At 42.2% G+C, this 25,754-nt stretch overlaps 1 protein-coding gene across 2 annotated transcripts in view; it reads right to left on the reverse strand.

Annotated features, from left to right (window-relative positions):
* The window catches only part of nexmifb (neurite extension and migration factor b), a 58,241-nt gene that overhangs the window by 7,622 nt on the left and 24,865 nt on the right, over positions 1 to 25,754 (reverse strand). For both annotated transcript variants that reach the window (XR_006405525.1, XM_044364691.1), the window contains exon 2: positions 4,325 to 4,455. Coding sequence is in view for 1 of the 2 variants with exons in the window: in XM_044364691.1 (XP_044220626.1) it covers positions 4,325 to 4,406 (82 nt within the window). In the remaining variant the exon portion in view is untranslated. The remainder of the gene's footprint in view (positions 1 to 4,324; positions 4,456 to 25,754) is intronic.

The following is a 25,754-nucleotide window of genomic DNA, read 5'->3' on the forward strand; positions in this document are numbered from 1 at the left end:
ATAAAATACAAGTAAGCTGACTCACAGTTGGAGTCACCTGCTAAGTTAACATGGTGGCGTAAATGTCTGCAATAGACAGCTTGTACAAAAGCAGTTATATTTAACAGAATAACAATATTTGAAATGAGTTCTGTGCAAATTAGAGCAATCTTATCAAATGTTTACAGGAAGCAATCTAAAAATTCTCTTGTGAATTTTCTTTTGGTGTCCTCTGATTGGGTGTGAGTGATCAATGAAATGACTTCTACATGAAACACACAACATTTATTTCATGAGATAATGGTTTCAATTTAGTTTTAAATATTACAGCTTTCATTTGATAGACACAGAGTAGGAAAAGACACTCCGAAATGTCACAGTAATTGAGTTACTAAAAATTATGTTTGGAAATCACCTACTTTACTACTGCTATCTTCCCTACCAACCAAGAGCAATATATGAGATCAAATTACTACTGTCATCTTGCTTTACATCCTTCCAGTATTTCATCTGTATCCAGCTTAGCTTTTAAGTAACAAGATACCACAAAATTACACAGATTGGCATCAAGAATAGCAGTAATGACTAAACTGGAAGTAGATTTTGGTGATTTTCTACAGGTCGATTGTGACAATGTCTTAATCAGTTGAAAACATCCATCTGATGAGTAACAATCAAAACCCACAGAAGCAGGGCTTGTAGCAGCAGGCAGATAGCTTTGTTTGCTCTGCATAATTAGATGACAGCAGCAGAGGCAGGTACGTACACATGGGACACGACAGGCCCATATGTTGGAGACTGTATAACCAATATCATCTACACCTGCCTCCCTCTACAATCCCAAGCTGCTGCCTCACACGTATTCTTTAAAACCATGCCAGAAAAAAAAAATTGAAAATTGAAAATCATACCACAACAATTAATGTGTTCACAGAGGTTAACTAGCAACGTTCCCCATTTTAGAATGGATGCTCCTAATCATTATTGAGGTGGTGATAAATGCTTGAGGGAGGACTGCCTGACAAACAATATTCCACATGACTGTATTGGTGGTGATCTTTGAATATGGATATGATTTCAGAGTGATTTAACGAGGTAATGAAATTTCTGAGAGCAGGTCTCTCTGGGTCTGCAGCCTGCAGACACATTGGAGCAACCAGAACGCCTACTAAAAGCATACAACTGTGCTTCTGTCATCCTTAATGAAAACCTCAAGAGAAATATGCATTTTCTCTCATCCTCTCGGATTCAGAAAACTGCTATAGCAGCAACTTGTCAGAGGCTGCAGAAGCATCACAGCAAGGCATTTGCCATCAGTTCCTTTCAATCTGTGAGTCAAAATGACCTCAGAGCAAAAGCATGTTACCGACACATGTTCTCTGTAGAGAGTCAGGAACGATATCCACTTTTCTACATTTAACAAGCATTTCTGTGCAGTGTAAAAATTTTGAGCTGAATTCCATTGTATTGCACTTATTGTAAAGAGTGGAGCATAGGAGGCATGGACATTGATTTATGTTAACAGTCCCCGTACTTCAAATCAACCAAGTAATTTTCCAACAATCATAAACAAGATAACATAAAGAAATGATTACTTTTATTTGCCCTGCAAAGAGACAAAGCCATAGACAGAAGGAAATTACAAAAAGGGGAGAAATTAGCATCCCTTATCCTCCTGTGCTTGCATGAAACCTAAGCTGCCACCTAATATTGCCAAAAGATTGTGAAACATTAAACTCATATTGAAAAATGTGTTTCCTCAGGGTTTATAGTGGATTAACAATCTATCCTATCCAGTGTGTGCATGCATGTGATTTTCTTGTGTGTGCGTGCATGCGTGTGTGCATGGATGCATGTGTGTGTTTGTGTGTGTGTGAGAGGGAGAGGGAGAGTGATAGAGTGTGAGTATTGGCTTGGGGGGTATAGTGTTATCGAGAGGCCATCTGTCTCCAGCTGGACCATTAGCTCTTCAGCTGTTCAGAATGTGCCACAGATCAGTCAGTCAGACAGGTACACACACACACACACACACACACACACACACACACACACACAGGGTCTTACAGCGATGACTGTAAGACCCCGAGTTTGATGTCAAATCGAGTTTGACATTAGAGGTCACAAGGGGATCGGCAGCCTCATATTCACTGATATGGTACAACATAATGTTACTATTGCATCTGAGCTGGCAAATGTAAACAAGATAAACATCCAAAACACTCACTGCTGCCAGAATTAAATATCTAGCTCATATCCTAAGATAGTCTGACATTTTTCTATCACAGTTGTAGTTTTGTGTTATCAGGAGAACTCTCTTTGAATAGAAACTGAGGCTGGATGTGACACAGCTCATGCAAGCTGGCATGGACATTCACCACTGAGCATATGGAAGGACCCCGGCTGCTGGCAGGTGGTGGTGATCTTCTGATCCCTAGCTCTGCCAAGCCCAGCCATGCTAGACAGCCCGACCACTGCCAAACTAGACCAGACCAGACTAGACCAGTTAGCACTCGGAACTCTCTGAGTCTCATCTATCTTTCTAAGCCATGATATTCAGGGCTTCATCCACCTGAGGTAAGACTGAGCTGCCCTCGCCAGTGCCAGGTGGCTCTGTGGGGAGACGAGCCCATGCTGAGGGACATGGTCATGGACATGAGGAGGGAGACAAGTTGGCGTCCGTGGCCTCATCTATTAGCGTGTCAGATGCCACACATGCACATAAAACACTTCACTGACAATCCGTTTTCAGTCACTTTATAAATAGGACAAGATATAAGAACACGTCTATATGAAGACCATCTGTTCTCCATATTAACATGAATCAAATTTATACATCTTTTCCATGTAGCCAAAGGAATAAAATATCTCAAATATCTCAGTATGAAACACAATGCAAATGAAAACAGCTGACATGGCCTTTCCCTCCTTTTAATGGCTTTTTGAAATCATTCCTCAGTCCCATCCCCCTTCTCCATCCCTTCTTTCTCCCTTTTTTGCTCGCTATCTCTTCCCCTCCCAACTTCCCTGCTCCTTATCCCTGGTATATGGAGGCTTTTACATTCGTAAAACGCCGAGCTAGCCGTTCTGCAGCTCAGCCACCTGGGGCGTTCACTCATCCAGCTGGTAGGCCAGCCACAGAAGCTGCTTGCTACCTATTGCTCCATCTTCACTATATGACATTTGGTGAATGGTGGGGGGAAATCAATCCAGCCAGTACAGGATGTTCATAATAAGTGGTGAGTAACTGCAGCATGATTCATGACCATCCTCCTCAGAGAGCTGCCCTATTCCTGCTCAATGGAGCCGCTTTCACCCTTCTCTCTACCACTCTTTCTCCATCCTCTTGCTCTCTCTTTTCCTCTCTCTTTCTTCCTCTCTGTGCCTCTCAAGGAAAAGGCTAGTGCTGAGTATAATCTGTGTGATTCCCTCAGTGGGGTTCGGTCAGTTCCCACTGAGCCTGACCAGAGCTGAAATACTAAGATAAACCTCATCTAAGGATCAGTGGTGCTTGGTAGAGGTAAACTATAGGGGGCAGTAGGTAGTGGCTGAATGAGTCTTGGAAAATGCACAACATCAATGGGGCTTATAGTCCAGTAAAAGGAGGGGACTGCACTGTAAATGTGTCTGGATGCACTTGAATTAAGTTTTAATGTGAAGTGTTTTTTACATCATGTAAATATCATTATGATGCAGGGGTTATGTTGTTAAAAATTCAGAGAGAGGCAGCAGGTACAACCTAAAATAAAACAGAAAGAAAGAAAACAAAAGAATCTGAATAAACGGTATGTTACTCTCAGACTCTCTTTTGCCATATATGGTAATGACTGTGAATGAATGTGAGAGAATGAGTGGTTGCACCCTCTTTCACATTTGCACCTTTTTATGAGAACAGGTAGATGTCATTTTTCTGAGTTGTGGAAGCATTGGGAAAGAGGATTAACAATAGCTTAAAAATCTTCATTTAATGTTTCTTTTCTACTTTTCATTTTAAAAAGACAGGATGTGTTTCACATTCCCCATATCTTGTCAAAAAGATTAAAACTGAGGGTAAAAAGTTAATTCATGAAAGCTAGTTCCATGGTATGTGGTAATACTAATTGTCTTTTCAAAGTTTTAAAAGGAAAGGTATTGGGAGAGAAAGTCATTTATTCTGACAAATGCTTGATTATTCTAGTGGAAATTAAAATTTCTTCTCTTAGGTCAACAACCCAGTATCTGTAAATGTTCAAAGCAAATTAAAGCAAAATTAAAGTGCGGTATTTAAATTGTTATGTGCATTTCTCATTTGAAAAGAAGTCGCTGGATATCATATAAATCTTGGGGGGTAAAAGTGAAGTATTTTCACCTGTGTCCTCCACTGCATTTGCATTCTCTGGTTCTGAAGTCTTCACGATCAATGTGAGACTGCTGTCTGTTAACACATCCATCAATACGGCTCAACGCTGCACCTCCTACGCATCATTTTGACTGTCCCACCTGTTGAAAGGGAGAGCCAGAGAGAAACAGAGAAGACAGAGAGATAGAAAGAGACATGAGTACGAAGGGAATCATTAAAGGGTGACTGTCTCTAATGCAGAATAACATTAATGGCAACACATTGGATTTCATTACAACAAAGACTGACACAAGACACAGACAAACACAAAGTTGCAGTAATTGAAGAAAAGCTCAAAAGAAGAGAGAGACATCAAAGAGGCCCTTGGGGCACCAAACAATCACTCATTTCTTCTCTGTATCACAGATTCGTATCTAAGATTAATTTAAACTTTGCCAACCAAGAAAGTCAACAAAGAATCACAGCTGAGATCGCTATGGCAACTGTATGCCATACTATCCTATTTTAAGCTTCATTTAACATTTATAGCAGAGTTGTTAACCTATACGAACCTTACATAGACAGCTCTGAGCATATTTGTTTATTGTAATTATCTGACTCCCTCCCTTATGTGTGCCTCGGCAGCAAGAAAACCAACCCAGCTCAAAGAGGAGAGATTAAAGAGATGTGACTGAGGCGGTGACAGCAAACTGTGAACACTGACAATACTTTTTACTGTTGCAAGTGATGGTGAAAGTGGGGGTGGGGATGATTGAGTGGGAGCCTATGTGTAACAGGATGCAGTGCACTGGGTACAATGTAATACAAAACAATATGTTAAGGTAGAGAGAGAGAGAAGAGAGGTTGAAGTTTGTCAGCCAAGGGATTGGGTGGGGTGGCACAGAGAAGAAAAAGCATATTAATCTAGTGTGATTCCTGAACGAATAATGATGATACAAGAAACTCTGGGCCAGTAAATGATGAACATTTGATGTTGTGGCCTCCTGCCTGTTTATATTGTTTTCACTCTCGTTTTTCTTTTTTTTCCAGCTCCTGCAGTCCTTCTCTGGTGGAGTGGAGCTGCAGGATGACAAATGAGCCAGGGGAGGGGATCTAATAACATGATCTCCTTGTGGTGTGAAAAGGGTGGCTGGGAGATTAAGACAGACGGCAGACAATAAGACAAAGGTAGTGTGCGGCTGACTACAAACAACTGCCATCTCTTTCATCCTATTGCTTCTAAATGTCATTAACTGTTCACTGACCTGAGCGGCAGAGCTACCTGAAGGGAAGAGGGTAGCTTCCTGAAGGGAACCCCTGCTTCAGCTTACAGTTGCATACACACTGGCTCAGTGGGTAATTACCTTATGAGCCATCACATCTGCTCATGTGTGTAGCAGGTAGAAGGACCCTATTACTCCTAAAGCCGAGGCTTAAGTGCACATTGCATTTACAGAGCTCAGAGATGGTTTTGAGGTCATTTCGTATCAATTCAGCACACTGAGAAATTGAAATTCTACATCTGGCAATAAACACATCCCCGTCCACAAAGCATGAATTAGAATTGGATATCTCTCCCTTAACTAGCTGACCCAGATGAGCTAAGCCCGGCCATAGCAACCTTATCAATGCAACAATCCCGAGGAAAAAGTAAAGTCACAGCAGCACCCTATTAAAAAAAGGCTGCAGCCACCAAGCAGTGTGTCTCCAGAGTGGCAGTGACACAACACACAGCTGGAATGCTGGTCAGGCTACAGAGGTCCTGCCAAAGCTCAGATCGTAGAGCTGCTTGTGGATGCATGTGTGTGTGTGTTTATGCCCAATTGCATGTGTGTTAGACAAAGCCCCAAGGCTGAGGATCCACAGCATCAGCATCCACTGGCAGAAGCTGCACATACAATCACATGAAGAGAGAGAGAGAAAGAGAGAGAGGGAGAAAACGAACGCTGGGCATTTCGCAACACTCCCCACAACTCCTCTCCTGCCAGCCAGCTCCAATGCCTCAAATGTTTATTTTCCACATTATTCATGATTCTCCTGTATTGCTCCCCCCTCTCCCCCAGACTCCCTCCCTTTACCATCTCCACCACTCTGTCAAGACCTGACGAGAGGCTATTTCAATAATGAAGATGGACTAACTGCAATAGAGAGTGGACATAAATTGGAGCTACAGCCAACAAGCATGTCCAATTTGCCGAGCGGTTAAGTCTGATGTCTGGGTGCAGCTTTAAGAGAGCGCCGCAGCTACCGTCAACAGGTTTGTGCCGACCTGATTCATCCATCCACATCATTAATACTTCACAGAGGGCATCGCCATTTAACTCTGCTGCAGGAAACCGCTCTTTAAACACCACACATTAGGGCACGTAATCACTGTGCACTCATTTCTGGAGCATTCAGCAGGTGTAGGAAAATGGCTGGTACTTCTGACCCCTCCATTGTTCTTGCATGTGCACCAGGGTTCTTTGCACGATGAGAAACAGAAATAGAGACAAAGAGCAGAGAGAGCGAAAAGCCAAACAGAATGATTAGGATTTGATTTATCCTTTTAAACCCTCCTCCACCTCCTCCACACACCATGTGTTAATGTGCAAGCTGGATAACAAGATAAGAACATGTTTACTCGCTCTATATGGAACTTATCAGCAACACAATCTAATTCCTGCAAGCCTCTTCCCGGGTCCCCGTTTCACTGCATTTCTCCGCGTTTCGATTGCATTTCTCTCCAATGAAGCAGCAACAAGAGGGTGGGCTGGAGTGGGATCGTGTATAATTGCCGAAAATACGAAGCAAGGTCCCACATCAGTAGTATATGTACGTACAAAGGGTCCATTGTGTCAATGGAAGGAGAGAGTCAGGGGCCAAGGAATAGATCCCCAACAGAGGAGCTCTCAAAGAGGGCATAGCGCCACAGGGAACACTGATCCAAACAGACAGTGCTGAAATGGCGACTCTTCTTTTCAGCACAGGTATATAGTTTCAGAGCAGGTTCACTGGCTGGCTGCAGACAGGCTGAGTAACCTGCTTCACACGCAACTCATGGTAATACTCTTGAGCTCAAAAGCTTGCAGCACTGCCTGGTGGGAGTGCAGAGAAAGACATATCCAATGCCGACACAGATACACATGAATAAAAAGGGTCAACAATCAACTTTTACATAAACGTCTTGGCAGATAGGAACTTGCTTTTGATTTTCAAGGTCAGAACTTCTAAGTCTGAGAAGTAAACCTTTGCTCAGTAATACCCTGTAAACAGTAGAGAGGGACTGGGCTCCATTTAGAATAAGTAGAATACATTTTACACATATCATATCTGAATTTCACCCGTCCTAACTATGGCAGACATTCTGAGAGGCACCCAGAGAGAAGCTGCAGATCTATGGTACTCTGATTGTGGAAGCTGAATTGTAACATGCTTGTAAGGTGTGAAACTGCAGAAGAGAACATGCAGACTCCATACAGAAAGGGTTGTGTTGTCTTCATATCAGGTAGCCATGCTAACCACTGTGCCATCATTCCCTCACTGCCATTGACTCAATTGTTGGCACTCTGTTCCCAATATGTTTCAAAAGAAGTAACTCTCTATCTCTCTCTTTCTCCTTCTGCTTCTCTCTCACAAACATGAGCATTGTTCTGTCAAAGGTCAACAGGCCTCTTCACATCTGATATGCCAGAGATCTCTTCTTCTGGGGGCACTGACACAACATACCAAGCCAACCTCAAAGAAGCAACACTGTTGATGGCCAACAGATCAAACACTTCTGGGTTGCATCACTTCAAGTCACTTTAAGTTTGGTTTAAAATGCTTCACTTGAACACATTGCAAAGACTACAGTGCTATTGGCCACCAACATGGATCTGTGCCTGCATGAGTGGAATCAAATAGTCAGTAGTCAGTGTTTGTAATCAGGGCTGGTTCATATGGCTGAAATCAATTTATTTTGCCCACTTGGGGATGGCGCAACAAGCAGTTAACACAACACTAACACATTTTCACCTTATAAAGTTGATACGGCCAATGTGTTAGCAAACAGTTGCCTATTTACACATTCAACAGACACAGAGACATTAGCATTCATTTGGAGTCATGTTTGTGTTCAACTGATAAATGTGAGCCCAATGTTCACTCTCCTTTTAACTTTGTTTTAGTCTCATAATTCCTGAGGGATTAGTCACAGCTAGTCAATAACCTTGTTTGTCTGCTGCTGGGTAGGAAGTGCCCAGTGGGTTTTTTGAGCTTGAAATCATAACCAGTGGTGGCCAGGGATAGGGGTAGAAGCTTTACTGGGGTCATCAGGGGGGTACCCTCCTGCCTTGGTGTTTTGTTGATAGGCCCACGACACCTCCAGAGGGCTCAACAGTGACACCTGGTGTCCCAAGTGCAGCCTCCTCTGCTTTTAACCCTCCTGCTGGCTGATGGTCATCTTGCCACCCAGTTCTTGTCCTTTCTTTTCAGACAGAGCCAGTTGCTGCTGCGCTCGGCATCCTCTGCCAATGACTTGATAGCCTGTCTGAGGGCCTGTCCTCAGACTCCCATCTCTTTCAGCAGCCTGGTGGTTGACATGGCCACAGAACCCCTGCAGCCAACCTTCACAGGGAGCACCTTTGTTCTCCAGCTCTTTCTCTCTTTTCCCAACTCTACTCTACATGCTTTCTGGATTTCGTTTTCCATTACACATAATACCCCCTCGATGTAGGGCGGGGTTTGTAGTGATGATAGTTGCTGATTGGTTATGGATTTCAAGCTTCCATGGGTTGTGGCTGCGGACCCCGTGCTGCCATGGTCCTGCTTGATGCCCACACCTGCTATTATTATTATTGGTAGTATTCATATTTCTATTGTTATTATTGTTATTATTGTGCTGCTCTGTGTCTGTCTCTCCCCTCTAACCCTCCCTCTTTCTCTCTCAACCCAACCAGTCAAGTCAGATGGCAACCCACATAGAGCCTGGTTCTGCTTGAGGATTCTTCCCATTAAAAGGGAGTTTTTCCTTGCCACTGTCGCCAAGTGCTTGCTCATGGGGGGAATGTTGGGTCTCTGTAAAATAAAGAGTGCGGTTTAGACCTGTTCTATGTGAAAAGTGCCCTGAGTTAACATCTCTTGTGATTTGGTGCTATATAAGTAAAGATTTAATTGAACTGATTGGTCAAACACACACAGCGCAGCTGCTTCAACTTGTGTACGGCTTCATTCATAAAACAAGGAAGTAGTCTAGTATTGATTTAGGACCAGTTTAGGACAAGGAGAGGATATTTCTCTTCTTTGATAACATTAAAAGTAAAGGATTTTTGTCGGCTTCCTGAGTCATTTTTAAAAAGATGAGAAAAAGAGAGAGAGAGCGAGTGAGTGAGAGAGGGAGAGAGAGAGAAAGAGAGAGAGAGAGAGAGTGCTGGTGGTCAAGCGAGGAGAGGGCGCGGTGGTTGAGAGAAAAACTTGTGAATGAGAGAAATAAAATGTTATTTTCTGATTGTTTCATGGCAGAAATGTTCTAAAGCACAAATAAATAACCATCAAACACTGATGATTTACAGTGGACATAAACTATCTTAGTTTCTGTTTCAGTTTCCTCCTCTGCATTTCTCCTTTTCATTAATTCATTACATCCAACTAATGCAAAAGTAAATACAAAGAACAACAGGACATATATGTGTTGTTTTTTCCTCATGTGGGAATGCTGTGTTTCAAGCACGGCTGTATTTTTTTAGCTGAGTAAGTAAGCGAGAGAGAGAGATAAAGAGAGAGAGAGAAAGAGAGAGAGAGAGAGAGAGAGAAAGAGAGTGCAGCAGTGGTCCAGCAAGGAGAGGGAGCTGGGGTAGAGAGAAATCAGTGAATGAGAGAAATGACCGACCAATCAGTGGCCTGCAGTTTTTTCATGTCACCTTTTAGTATCAGCTCAGCTTGCTTGGAAACTCAATGCAGGTGATACCAAAAAAGAAGGTACCAGTTACCAGGCACTATCTACAACGTTTGTGAAAACCAAAAAAGGCAAGTAGAGTCGAGTTGGGGTTGAGCTGGTACAGTGTAGTGGAAAAGGGAATTCCGGAGCTCTGTTCCCATACAGGCCAATATTGCTGAGGCGTCGTGGGAGTCTGAGCCATTTCTTGATGTACCGTATTTTCTCCAATAGAAGCCGGGGCCTTTATTTACCTCAACTGCAGGGGGTACCAGACCTTTTTTGGAAGCAGGCTTATATTAGACAGAGGCCTTTATTCCTAATTCCCTTGTTTGATAAGTATATTTGCTTTAGTATGTAAGTATATATGTTTTAGTACGAAGCGTCCCTGTTTTCTGATCTGCTTCCGTTTACTCTGTTAAATTTTTGTTACTGCATTATGCTATTAATAATATTAAAAGCCTTCATTTCCCGACTTTTATTGTGAGACATTACACAAACAATTCAATATAACTTGTGTGAAGTATGACTGGTCAAGTACCGGAGGGTAAATTTTGGCCAGTGTCAGTTAAAAACTAAACAAATCTGAGGTAACGTTATGCTGGATATAAACATTAATAGCCAGTTAACAGCACAGTCAAATATCAAATATCAATCAGGTGTCTCTCTAGCTCCAAGCTAACTTTCTTCCTCCCACCTCCAGCTAGCCGTGCTCTCCTCTTGTCAGTTAACAGCAGCTTGCGTTTCTGTTTTTTCCAGTATCTGATTCTTTTCGGGTCAGTGTCAAAATGTCTTGCAGCTTTCGCTCCTTAATTTTCCTCCGCAAATTGCAAAACTCTCTCCTCGAATTTGACGTCAAACTTCCGTCTGGTGGGTGCCATGTTTGCTCTCTACAGTGTTGTGGCATCGGTGTTATGGAAAATCTAGTCACTGACATTTGCACAGGCCCTATATGGTACTTCAAATATAGCTACCGCCATCTTGTGGCACTTGTACATTACTACAAACCACAGTCACATTATAACAGGCACCAAGAGGAGGGGGGCGGACATTTCTTTTCATTTGATAACATTAAAAGTAAAGTTAGGCTTTGCTGTTGGTTTCCAACTCATTTTTAAAAAAGACGAGAGAAAAAGAGGGAGGGGGGGCTAGAGAGTGAATGAAGAGATGGAGCTGATAAGAAAGCAGTGAACCAGATCAATAAAAAAAAATCTAATTGTTCCACAGGGGTTACTTTCTAGAGCACAAATAGACACACCCACACCCCCGCACACCACCGCACAACCCTGCAGTGGTGCGCAGCAACACCTGATTTGGTCTGAATATGGCCTTAAGCCACCCTTGTTTTTCCCTCCCTTGCTTGTATTTGGGGCCGGCATTTATTTGTTTCTTGTCGACCACACCCCCGGCCATTATTGGAGACCCAGCTTTTAATTGAATACCGGCCACTATTAGAGAAAATACGGTATGTATTGACTGTTCTCTCCAGCTTCTCAACTTTGGTGATGGGAACCTCATAGATCATACGGAGGAGCAATCCAAACTACAGGCACCAAATTTTCAACTTACCTGGAGGTAGGGTCTTGTCCATATTAGCAAGGCCTTTGATGGTTTCTTCCTTCAGTTGCTTACTCTGGTCTGAGTCCTTAAGGCTTGCATTGTACCACTGCCCTATGCTCTTGACTAGCATCTCTGATATGAGTGGTATGAGTGTTCCATCAATGTGGAATCTCTGGTCTTTGAGCTTTCCTTTGATAATGCAGATGGTCCTGGATTTGCTGAACTTAAACTTCATCTACACCCATTTTATGTTGGAATGAGGTTTTTCCAGGAGTTGCTTTGTACATGTGATGGTTGTGGTCAGAATGGTCATGTCACCTATATAGGCACGGATGGGAGGTATTCATTGTACGGACTGCAGGAGTTCTCCTCTTACCACCCATTTGGATCCTCTGACGATCAGTTCCATGTCCATGGTAAAGACTTGTGGGGAGATACCCTGAATACTCTGATGTTGTGTGGCAAAATTGCAGATCTTGAAAATAGTTTCTGACCAGTTTTGTGATGGTCACTGGAACACAGAAAAACTCAAAGGCTGTCCAGAGGATAGTATGCGGGATAGCTCCAAAAGCATTGGCCAGGTCGAGGAATGCAGCATGAAGATCTCTTGCTTCCTTTTTTGCAGCTTGAATCTGATACCATATCATGGTTGAATGTTCTAAGCATCCTGAGCAACCTGCTTTATGTACCAAGGTGTCAATCAAGTTTTTGTCTTTCATGTAAGTTGCCATCCTTTGAGCAACAATGCTGAACAAATTTTCCCTTCAACATTCAGAAGATTTATTTTGCTGGAATTGATCAATATTCAAGGCATTCTCCTCTTTGGGGATTCATACACCCCCTGTTCTTCACCATGCTTTTGGGATGTTTTTCTTCTTCCACACCACCTTTATTAGCCTCGACAGAAACCTCAGGACATCTGGAACATTGTTATACAGCTGGTAGGGAACTCCATTTGGTCCTGATGCTGACGCTGTCCTTGCCTTCCTCATGTCTTTCTTGACTTTGCTCCATTTAGGAGGGCTGTTGTCACACTGGTGTTCTGGTTGAGGAATGGGTGGCATGTCAGGAAGTATGTTTCCCTGTTCATGTCTCTGGTTGTTTGTGTATATTGTTTTCAAAAGATCTTCAAGTTCCCTCTTTGACACTTAGAGTGCTCTGCTCTTTTCCTTTGTGAACAGCCCTTTCACAAATTGGAAAGGATCCTTGTAGAACGATGTTCTTTCCCTCTCCTTCTTCTTACGTCGAATTCTGATGTTTTCTGTTCTCTGTAGTCTTGCCAGGTGTTCTTTTAGGTCTTTATGCAGGAGGTTGATTCCCTCCCTCTCCTCTATTGAACCTTTCCTCCATTACTTCCTCAAGTCCCCTCTCTCCTTGACTCTCCTTGATTTCTTGTTGCCTTCTGGACTTGGGTGAGGTTGTTGCTGTTCTATTTTTCCTTGGGTTTCTTGCTCCAAACCTTTCTACCCTGTATTCATAAATCAGGTTGCTCATTCTCTCCAGCTTCTTCTCTGCTGTTCCTTGAAGTCCTGCCAGGATCTTGCTCCAATCTGCATTGGCCGTTTCCCACTCTTTTTTTGCTGCAGGACTTTGACCACTTCACATGTGGTCTGCATCCTTGGATCTTCTTCTTCATCGCATGTTGTGACTGGATTGGTTCCAAGTTCTCAGATGTCGTGGATGAATTACCTTCCTCTACAATTGGGATATTGATGCTCGGCAGACTATGGGTTGTGTCTTGCTGCTGAGCTTCACTCAAATGACTTGACCCTTCTTTCAGGAGATACTGGTCAATGCAAGGTCCCAGTCCCACCTGCTTCAGGCATTTTTATTTTATTTTATATGGCCTTGGTGTATTCTTAGGCCTCAGAGAGATGTGACCTTGGCCAGTGACAGCTATATGTTCAAAGCTTGTGTCAAGCATCCGTTGTTTCTGTGATCTGCTGCTCTGAATTATAATCAAAAATTTTAACAGAATTTTGTAAAATTATACAATTCTACTGAAATTCAATGAAATAAAATAAAGACTTAACAACAATATTGAATTATATTATTTATTAAATTATTATCAATTAAAACAAAATGTCACAAATGGCTACGAATACTGAATGACAGCCCAGCAGCACTTGACCAAATTGGTGGCTTAGTGTGACAAGGCAGTTTTGCAGTATGTAGGTGTTTTCTGAAATGTGACTGTGTTTTTGTTTCAGCCACTTTTCCACACAAAGCTCAGATTGTCTGACTCTGTCATGAAGATTGCTGGTCAGTTAATATCTGTGCTGCAGCTGAAGACAAATATCAATGATTTTGTCTCTGACACATGGAGAGAGAGAGAAAAAAATCACTCTCTTATCTGTATATCTTAATTCAATAGTGCCTTCTACATGTGCTTCTTCTACTATATGCCGTCCCTGTCAGCTGTTTGGTGCCATATTTGAACATCCTCACCTAAAATTCCTGACATGGCCACGGCGATGACAGAGATATGGTATCCGCTTGAGATAATCATCGTCAATCACGGGCTGCTGAAGAGCCCAGCCATCTGATAGGCAGAGATTCACTATGAATCAGGATTATATGGAGCTGGATCTTTATCAGCACAGCAAAACCTGCAGAGCCAGATCTGGACAATTGTAACCACTGTTACCTCCAAGACCTCTGTCTGCCTCAGAATAGAGGGGAAGAATCAGGAGACTACTCAGTCCATTAGTATTTTGTTCTTAATGAGATTGTAGTTCTGCTGAGATATAGAATATGAGTGACACTAGGATTTAATCATAGCTCAGTATGTCATTCCAGAGATGAGTGGATTTTAACTCTTTCATCTGCATTCATTTATCTTTTAGCTGACATTTGCTGAAATTTCCTCAATTCAGTTAATGTAGTTAAAGGAACATTTCACCACCATTTTTTATTTATTTTATTTTTTACCTTTATTTAGACACTGTAGTTTCCCTGACAGCAATGGTCCCTTTTTCATGAACGCCCTGATCACATTCACACAGTTACACATTCATACCTGGAAGCTGCCCAGTACAACCACAGTCTGATCTGCTGGCCACTGAGCAGCTCCACTGGAGCAGTTGGGAATCAGGGCCTTTCTCAAGGCCACCTCAGTGGTGATCAACAAGGAGGGGCAAGTGCTACTTCTTCACTTTCCCCACCCAGATTTATCCTGCTGGTCCAGGGGATTGAACCGGAAACCCTCCAGTCACAAGCTCACTTCTCTAACTTTAGGCCACCACTGCACCATTTTACGGTTACTGTCATTAACTAAGTCATTTATTATTGCTAAGTTAAATTTAGTTTAGTTTACTACATTTACTTGTGAGGGACCATGTACAAAAACATTCATCTCATACAAAGAGATGTATTATCCCAGATTTAGTTACTATTTAATTTGCAGTCCCTGGGTAGGAGACACAAACACTAATACAACTAATGCAATTAATACAAAGTATGGAATTTCGGTCAAATGATAACTTTTGATGATTACATTTCTCAAGATAGACAGCTTGTGTTAGTGGCTTCAAAGACATCATTATTTGAAATTCAGTATAGGTCACATGATATGAATTAAACTATTTTCAAGACAACTGCACAACTCCATCCAGTGAAGGCGGCATTAACATGTGAGAACAACAAGTTGGACCTTGTGTTGAGACTCTTATTTCTTGTCCAGCTGCTTTCCACGGTCAAGACTGAACCTTCAACCTCGAGCATTCTCCAGTTCAGATGGCACTAAAAGCTCCAAGTGCCTGCATGCATTGTGTATGAGGCTCTTTGTGATTGTGTGCAAACAAAATCAGCTATATTTGCTTCGAGGTTCATGCAAGGACACAAACTGCGTATGATTGGTACTTGGTGTACTCAGTATGTGTAGTTTGTAAGGGGATCTGCCACTGACATTTAGTTTTAAAGTAATATTCTATGCATGATTTCAATTGTTTATTTGTAAATTTCTTTTCCCTCTAAAATACATAAAAAGGACAGCAGATAGAAATTATCCCAATATCCCTCTTTGCAACACATATAATATTTAATATCTCATTGTATTGTATAGCATTACATTCCAAGTTGTTTGTTATTTTGTTTTCACAAAAGCAACATTTATGACATAACTATTGCACTAGATTGCAGGATATTTTACAGGTGCTCATGTTATTGTGTCATCACTGTAATGTACTGATGTCGAGCCATTTCAGCTTAATCCCTCTATTTAACTCTGTGTATGTATTCATACATGTATTTCATTTAAAATTAAATTAATTTAACTGACTTCTAAAATTGTATATATGTCAACATGTATATGATTATCTTATTAATGCATAGTCAGTTCCTGCAGCCGTTCAGAATGGTAAAGGTAATCAACCTAAGTCATGGCATGGTGATGTTTGTTTCAAAACTATGCATTAGCATTGAATTGTATAGCAATACACTTTATAGCAGAAGGCAGATAAATGATCTGTACAATGAGTTATGCTCAAAATTAGCTTTGATTAGCTTTAAATACTCAAAAGTTTCAGTTGTAAATATATCATGCATAATGAGAATACATATGCATAGCTTCTGGTAAATAATCACCTCTATATATTAAATTGCTATATTTTACCTGGAAACTATGTGTCTTTCTCTGTTTATCTTTTGCACAACCGGAGCTCTTCAGCAGAGAGGAGAGGAGGATGGAGAGAGATAAGGAGTGGAGAGAAATAAGTGTAGGGAAGGTCAAGAGTGAGGAGAGAGACAGCAGATTACAATACATCACTTCATGCCTTCAGAGACTATTGCTGCTGCATGTGTTTACATTGCTGCCTCATTCATACATGTATAGATAATCAGTCAAAACAAGGCTCCTGCTTAAAACAAAAAAGGGATGATGTCTAAATGGGGATGAGGCCCTACCGGTGAATGGCAGAGAGAAGAATGGCAATAAGGCAGGCAGTAGGCGAGGTGTTAAAAGTTGATTAGGTTGTTAAAGGTCACATAGTCAGGCCTCATCAGCTGTCCCAATGGAGCACAAGAAGCAGCTCAGGGCCTCAGCACTGCTGCTAATGAGACAAAAGCAATGGCACCCTCACTAACATATGGATATATCCTGCTCCCATGTACAGCAGTTTTCTTATGGTACAGGAGAGCGTGCGCCAGTTCCCCGTTAATGTGATGACATTAACAAAAAACATCATGACTAGCCTGAGGTTGCTGTAACAAGCCCTGCACAGGAACACACAGCGCAGAGGAAGGGAAGGGTAATGGTTAAGGCATATAAAGCTACATTATTCGATCACAGAAACTGGATATGCACTGTGGGTTGAAACATGCTTATACATACATTCACACACAGACACACACTCACACATGGGCTAACACACCGTAAACTTTCACATTACAGATTCATTTGCTCATTTGAGCAAATCTATGTTTGGTCCACCCACTGCTCTAGAAGGGTCAGTCTTATGAAACGATTGCGTATTTAATGAGGTTCTGCGTACAAGCAGCTCTGCGTACGAGCACACACTCACACACACACACATGCATACTCACATTCCCGTACACACTCATTATGTACACAGTGCTCCCACTCAGTACAGTTAAAAAGATGCTGATGTATGAGTAACTGCTTATAAATACAGAAGATGCATCCACCCCCCAGAAACACAGAGCCAAAACTACCAATCATGCTCAACCCTCCATCTCCTAACTGATACACACAAAGCTGCACACAGACACACGTGCATTACATGCATCAAAAAATCTTTACTGCAATGGCGAAAAAAGGTCAGTCATCTGAGATGCAATTATCATATTTCCAACAGGTGCATTTATTAGAGCTACGCTTCGTTTGCTTTGCTGAATCTAAATCAGGCTGGGGGGGATTGAGGGCCATTACACCACAGTAATCAGTGCTAATACACTGACATAATGTCCTGCAGGTCTACATGGCTGCAAAGGCACTCTGTCAATGCCTGTTTCTGCCACAACAATGCCTGTCAGACACATTATGGGTTGGAGTGATCAATATTTTTTATTACCACCACTTTGTTCTACCTCTCTCACATGAGCTCCACAATAATTGACATTTATGCAATTTTCAGGGCCACTGCCTTTCTTTTCTTCACAAGTGAGCATATGTGTGTATGTACATGCGTTTGTATGTCTGTGTTCCTTACTATAAATGAACACGTGGCAGCATCTGACTCTGTATTAAACAGTTACATGTCTGGTTGTGCAGGGTTGAGTTTGTGTATTGTGTATCTATATGTGTTTGTGTTCAACATGGTGCAGGCGTGTGTGTCATATACGTCTGTGCATGTAAGAACTTAAATGTTAGAGTCTCTCATAATGAGAAGCCCTCAAAGGTGAGGCTGGATCACAGGGAAAGAGCATCAGAACAAGAAGTGATGATAGCCGCTATGGTGCTAGCCTCCATGGCAGCCAATCATAGCTAAGAGCAAAAAAAACAGCTCATGTAGCGACACAGAGCTATACTGTAACCATCTTAATTCAGTGCACCGCAGCCTCTGCAAGAACAGACCTGCCTACAGCGGAGATGGTGGAAAAAAGCAAAATCACACTCAATATCAGTGTTGACTACAACTGCCATCAATGGCTAATCAATAGAGCAGTGCACCTATGGGAGACATGTTCCATTAAGTCTGCGGGTCAATGTGTTTGCCAGCAGATAGCACTGGTTTATTTTCCCTGACACTTGTCCCCAGCCCTATACCCCACATGCTTGATTAGCTGCCCTGCTTGGCTCCATTAATGTGTATCAGTGGTCACCCCCAGAGTCCTATCAGTCAGTGACTCTCAGAAGGCACAGGGTGAACATGTACGACCTATGACCTCTGCCCTCTGCCCTCTGACCCCAGATGACCCTCAGTTAATTGGTTGTGCGTGTTTATCAAACATCTGCTCCACTGGCACCATTACTCTACTGTCTGAAAATTAGAATCACACATACAATATAGACACAAATACAATGGGGAGAGTTACAAATACGGGGGGGGGGGGGGGGGCTCAATTACTGAGCTAGATAACTAACAGACAAAAAAACTGCCTTCAAATTTCAGCGACCCAATACATTATAGGCTGTGAAAATATAGATTTAATTTTTTACATCAGTGGTTATTTGTCTTAATGCTGATATTTCCTTTTGTCACTATGCACATGTCATCACTACACAGACTGACAAACAGAATGTGAGAACGCACACGTAACACAAGAGCTAGTAATTAATGAAATGACCTCTGAATGCTGCACCTACAGCAGCCCCCTCTCATCACAGCCGCACACACGCATGTGTGCACACACATACTAGAATAGAACGGCTGTCTGTAGCTGCTGGAACCTGCCAATTATTCTGTACTTTACTGGACTCTCGCTGCATCGGAGGTGTGATTGGAATAACAACCATCCTCCGAACCACGCAATTCTCCATTCCCTGTAGGGCAGCAGTGAACCAGCAGGGGAAGAAGGAGGAGAGCGTGACGAGATGGTAGCGACGATGAGGAAGAGGATGTGTACGAGACAGAGGAAGAGGAGAGGGAGAGAGAGCAGAAAGCCAAGGATTACGTGAGAAAGGAGAGGAAGGGGAGGAGAGGGGAAGAAGTCAAAGCCGGGGCTCCCTGGCAACATGCAGAGGCAGAGGCAGTGTGAGAGTGAGTGCTGTCTGAGTGACACTCACTCTCATATCCCCCCCTCTGGGGAAATAACCCCCTTAATCCAGCATGCTCTTTCAGATAGACAAGATCCCCCTTCTTCTCCCAGCAAGGATATGAAACGCTTCCCCTTGTGATTCAAATACCAGGGATGAGGGCTGGAAATCAAATAGACAACAATGTGACGTGGCGCAGCTAGAGAAAGACATCAATGTCCTCGTCTCCTCCTCTCTGGCAGCTGACTCGCTGCCACGGAGGGAGGCACAAAGTCATTGGTTGACACCAAAGGAAGTGGCCTGCCATTGGCTCGTTTGTTGGGAGGTGGCATAACATCGATTGTAAGAGGCACAATATTAGACAAAGTCAGGTGCTTTAGAGCGACATAGTTTTACGCCTTTCACTGTAAACGCCTGCCTTTTACAGCAGAAAGAAAATCTTTTTTTGTAGGAACATTTGTGTATTTGTGGCACTTTAGGGTTTACAGGTTCCTTTTGTTTTGTCTAAAATAACTGGCCCAAATATGTTGCTCCTTAGCCTTGGTTTCTGAAAATCACCTACTATATCCTTCCTGTTGCTTTTAATGCCCTCTTAGTAATATCCTTTTTCATAAGCACACGCAATGTGACAAACACTTGGAGACAGAGTTAATTAACAGTTCACAGCACTGGACGGACCACGGAATCAATAAAGTCAAGGCGGGCCCAGTCGCAGCAGGCCGAGCGGCAGGACCCGCCAACCACGCAGCCTTTTCAGTGTGAACCGAGGGAGGTCTTTTTCTCTCCATACTGGTAAATCACTCCACAGCCAGGCTGCTTGGTACACAGAGCGAACTGCAGAGCTAGGCCGACACAGTGTGATATTATATTAGCATTACAAAGGCTTTCCCACCATCTGTGACACACAGTGGAAAAAAATCACTTTTCTGTTTCCAAGCCCCGAGTGCTGATGTTTCCATAGGTTCTGTGAGGAGGACTGATGGGAGTGTGGCTGGGGATGACAAACGAAACATGCATTTATTACAGCCTCACTGACATGTGTGATTCACCTCCAGTACAGTACATACAGTACACATAACGCACGCAAAGCCTCACAGCTATTCTAAGCCTTTTAACTTCAGCTGAGGGTTAGCAAACATGGTTATTCACCGGCATTATAAACCTATTAATATTACAACATTGAACTCTGTGGCATGTTTACTCTGATTCAAAAAGATGGGCTGGGCTTATGATCATTTCTAGCATAGTGTAGGATTTTTTTTAAAAATCTATAAAGAGCTATGTTCTCCTCAGTGAGAGCAGATAGAGCTCTGTGCTTCACTCAGCGGCCTAGGGGAATGAATAGACTTGGCTCTTCCACACAGCTCTCCTTGCTTTCCACTGTAGCCTGTTGTCACTAGCCCCTGGTCGTACGCCAGTCGCCTACTTGGCAGGGAGAGGTGCTGTACAAAGCAACTGGCAGGTCTGGTAAATAATGCTGATGGAGTGTGATAGAGAGAGAAGCATCTCCTTTATTCCTCACAGCTACTCTATCTGTTTCAGTGAGGAGAGAGGAGAGACAAATGCTGCCTTTTTCCCAATCTATTTGACTGGTGAAGCAAGGAAAAAAAACCTACCTAGCTCTTCTTTGTGTTATCTTTCATGATGTTTTCCAGCTTAAGAAAAACCAATAGCCCTCAGCCAATGGCTTACCAGAATACCCAGCACTGCAGGAGCAGACAACCTGCCAACAGCTGGGATTTACAGTTGAAACTTCATGCATACAATTACACAGATGAAGGAGGGACAAGTGGACAATAGCAATGCAGTGTTGAGGGGAAACACTCATCCAGGCAATCATGCAAAGCCCTCTACTTAGTCAGTGAAACAGGAAAACAGAAGAAGAGGAAGAGTGAAAGAGAGAGACATGATTATCCACACGCTGTATGACTGACTTCACAGTTCAAGCTTCAGCATCGACACAGAAACATGATCGCCCTCCTCAACAATGCTGTCTGCATTACGGGGAGCAAAAAAAGTGCAAAAGCAACCTTAAGTTCCGTCACTGTAACAAAGAGTTCTGTAGTGTATTTCCATGCACTCTTGTTATTGTTTGTATATGTGGCTTTATGCGTGCTGATGCTTTGACTGAAATACCCTATTAACATTTCTCATTATCCCCATTCACTAAAATCTACATCCTTTCATCAGTCCCTCCTGTGTGAAGACATGAAGGAGCTGTGAAGCTTACCAGGGGCTATATCTAATAAGAGCAAGCCCCGCATAGTGGAAGTGCACCAATTCTGTGGCTTTAGGCAAAGGAAGCATGAACACTTATCAGTGGAAGGAAAAATCCTGTAAATGACAGCACATGAAGCCATATAGAGGCTCTGCGCCAACCTGTAATCCAAATATATGGATGAATACATTGCGCATGTGGATTCCTGTCATCTGATGTGGATATTAACGGGGAGTATTACTGCATATAAAGAGCATATATGGCTCAGTGGCAGGATATAAAGCCACTCTCATCCTCGTGGGAGTGCGAAGGGTCAATGAGGTTTCCAGCTCCGGTGTAATATTCCTGTCACTGAGCCTCACTCTGAAAACACCTGTAGATGCATCCCGCATTCTCCCCCTTTCACTAAGTGTAATTCTCATTAGAATATGGCCCAGAATATCCGAGCCCGGTGAGGCAGTCGGGAAGACAGCCTGGTGAGAGCGAAGGTAGCAGGGTTAGCTCTCTTGTCAAAACCAATATCCACCTCTTGAAGACTAGACTAGGGAGAGGCAGCCAAAATCATCTGCATAAAGGAGAGGCACTAAAATCACCTCTCATAAAAAACGACAGGGGAGCCAGCTCACACTGGTTAAAGCATGATGAAAGGAATGGAATCCAGCACAGCTCCCTGTCTGTGGATAATCAAACAACCCTGGCGCTAAAAGCATGGCATTCAAATTCAATTGTGAAAGCTGCTGCTGTCTGAGAAAGGAAAAAGACACAAGAGAAAAAATACATTCCTGTTGTTTTGAACTCTGCGGGAGCCTAAAAGATGTGTTTTATAATGCCTCCCATTAGAAAACACACAAACTCTAAAAACCAGAGAAATTGTTAACTATGTACTTGGTATACACTGAAATAAAAATATAAGAAATGCAACACTAATTGCATCAAATTGTGATTGATTGGTAATGCAATGAAAATAATAAAGATTTATTAAAGTGTAGGCAGCTTCGTGATCTCATGATATCTTCAACCCGGAGTATGACAGCCGCATCTAATCCCCAAGGAAACAGCAGTATATATTAACCACCAGATGATGACCGTATATCACATGGATTAGCACAATATGTCAACACACAAGATATCCTTGTTGCTACAAGCGGATCACCTTGTACAGCTTGAGAATCAGAGGAAAAAGAAAGGACTAAAACGTAAAAAATAAATAAATATGCTTTAAAGGAATCTTTAATCCTTAGCATTCAACTGTTTAATACAAATATATATATCAACAGGGTAACATAACATCAGTGCACATCAAAGAGCTGCACACGTTCACTGACAACAGCAGGCTTTTACACTTGGACTGCAATGTAGTGGTGCGGCAAAACAGCCGAGGCAACAAGGAGTGAGTATGAATGCCTTATTACAGTGTGTGAAGTGGAGCTGGGAGCAGGGAGGGAGAGGGGAATGTCTCAGTGACAGAGGCAGAGGCTGATGAAAGCTCTGCACAGAGCAGTCGAAAGTGCCGACACATGACACAGCTCATAACTGCTCACCATCCAGGACAGGATCGCATTCATGTAGCCCTCTTCTTCATGTATATTTAAACACTTGCAGCTCCAGTTTGATTTCAGCTAAAAACGTTTGCTTTTTCAACACACACACACACACACACACACACACACACACACATACACAGATATATATATGTGAAACTTCAGGGCATGCCTCACATGGCAGTGAGCTAAAAAGACGAATCCATGGATGACCCCAAAATGGAGAGATTTTTCTTTACGTCATTGTTTCTTTTTTAATGAATATAAAAACTGAGCAGGCTGTAGTGGCTCTGACACATTAAGACTGTGTGATCTTCACACATGGGTGTATCTTCAAGGCCCTTGGTGTGTTTGTGTATGGGTGTCAATGTGAGAAAGCGTGTGGGTGTATTTGCTTGACTATATCTTTGTGTAAGAGAAAAAGAATGACGCGATGATGAGAGCGACAGAGGGAAAAGGAGAGAGAGAGTACGGACATAAGGGCTGAAAGGGGGAGAGCGAAAGAGAGCGAGGTTGGGGGTTGGGGATGGTGGGGGGGGGGTCTGTGTGAGCCCAGGGGGTAGGTAAGATTACAGATGTACACACAATGTTCTGGAGCACAGGCCAAGGGCTGAATAACAGAGTGTTGCTGTTTCTCCAGAGCAGCTTGCTGCAGCTCACTCTGTGCCTTGTTTTGCTCAATGCCCAGGGCAGCCATTCAGAGACGCTCCCCGAGCAGCAACACAGATAGTCTCTCATATCCCAAATAACAGAGTTGCTCCAAAAGAACGGCACCAGTGTTGATGAGCCCTTAAAAAAATATACCCAAAGTAGAGAAATTCAAGGAGAAGGCTCCCATCTTTCCTCACTGTATCTTTATGTATCATTAGCAACAGGCTCATCCAAGTCCATTTCCAGCTGACTCTTCTGTTTTAACACATCTTTTTTCCATTTTTCTTTCATTACTATTATTTATAATGTTCAAATGTAGGGCAGTAGGTAATTGCTCCTCCTTAACCTCCTTCCATTATCATTATAACAAGATTAAGGCAATACTACAATTATCACAACTATCATGTAAACATCCAGGCTCATGTTAGTCAAATTAAGACAGAAATAACCTGATTAACCTGGATTACTTGTCAGTCTTGTGAATTACTGTGTCATGTATTGAGCTTAGTCTAACTTCTTTCAATGCTCTGATTAAAAACATGATCTTAAACAGTGTTTTTATACACATGAACATTGGCATGTAGGACAGACGCCATTAATTCATCAACACATAAACAAAAACAACAACAATCCATCATGTTTCTTCTCTTAATTTGTGGCACTAATAAGATATTTTCTGTAGATCACAACAAAACCCTTACAACACCAAACCTATCATTAAAAAATTATGCAAGCTCAGGTTACGAGAGAACATTACTATCATGTGAAACTTTTAGTTGAAGATTCACCTTTCGCTTGTATTTCTTATTAATTGAGTTATAATGTGCATGTAAATAAAGCCTATCTCACTATTTCTTGCATTTTTAACATATTCAGTACAGTAAGTGGTGGTGATACAATGTCTGAAAACAAGGTGCACTAACTTTTGTCCCCAGTGCTGTGTAAATTTATACACAGGGACAAAAGGTACAAAGATACAAAAGTACAGTGTTTTCTCAGGGCTGTAGTAATAGCAGAGATAGTGATTTCAAAATATTTTTTTGCAAATTGTTCTTGTACTGTAGTAACACTGCTGTACAATTTATCTAACAAAACACTGCCTGAAAATGCACACCTACTTTAGCGAGGTGCTGGCTCATAGGCAGACAACAAAAAAACAGAACAGTGAAGCCACAAAGTCATAACCATGATGCAATTATTTATCTCAACATGAAGAGCTTGACACTTCTAAAAAACTGCCCTCCTCATGATAAAATACAACAAGCACCTGACTGGCATTTATACTAAATAGGACAGGTGTTTCAAATCAGCACATCATCAACTTAAAAGGCCAAACTGAAGAGGGCCTGAAATAAAAACATGTGCATGTTTCAAGAAAGCAACAAGCACAAACTAGAAGAATACAGCATAAAATTCAAAATAGAAAACATTTCACATTCAAATTAGGAGAAGAATACACAAAATAAATACATTTTGTGTGTTTATTTGACCCTAAATACTGAATTGACACTGATTAAATATGTAGATCTTGATTTGTATTGTGTGGAACCTTCCCTACTTTGTGAGTGTGTGGCTTTTCAGTTTTATCTAAGCATCTTAAATCTGCAGACTGCCATCCCAATCAAAAGTAGAGGATTATATTTTAAGAACGGGGCATGAGTCTGTTACAACGTGGATGAAGTTGTGCTTTAGAAGCGGGCGTGTCAGTGAGTGGGCTCATGTTTGTGTGTCTATGAGTAAGAGCCTCAGCATATCTGACACACAAAAAACGTGAGCCAAATACGAGCATGATCACTTGTTGCTCACAGAAAAAAAGGAGTATATCCAGAAGCATCTACGCAGCCTGAGCTTGCCAGTTGTTCCAATCAGCCTAACTACTTACTGACTGAAAACATCACAGGTCAATGCCAGCTAGAAAACAGCAAGTCAGCTCTGAACAAATA

Source organism: Thunnus albacares, chromosome 10, assembly GCF_914725855.1.
Source record: "Thunnus albacares chromosome 10, fThuAlb1.1, whole genome shotgun sequence".
In the NCBI taxonomy this organism is placed as follows: domain Eukaryota; kingdom Metazoa; phylum Chordata; class Actinopteri; order Scombriformes; family Scombridae; genus Thunnus; species Thunnus albacares.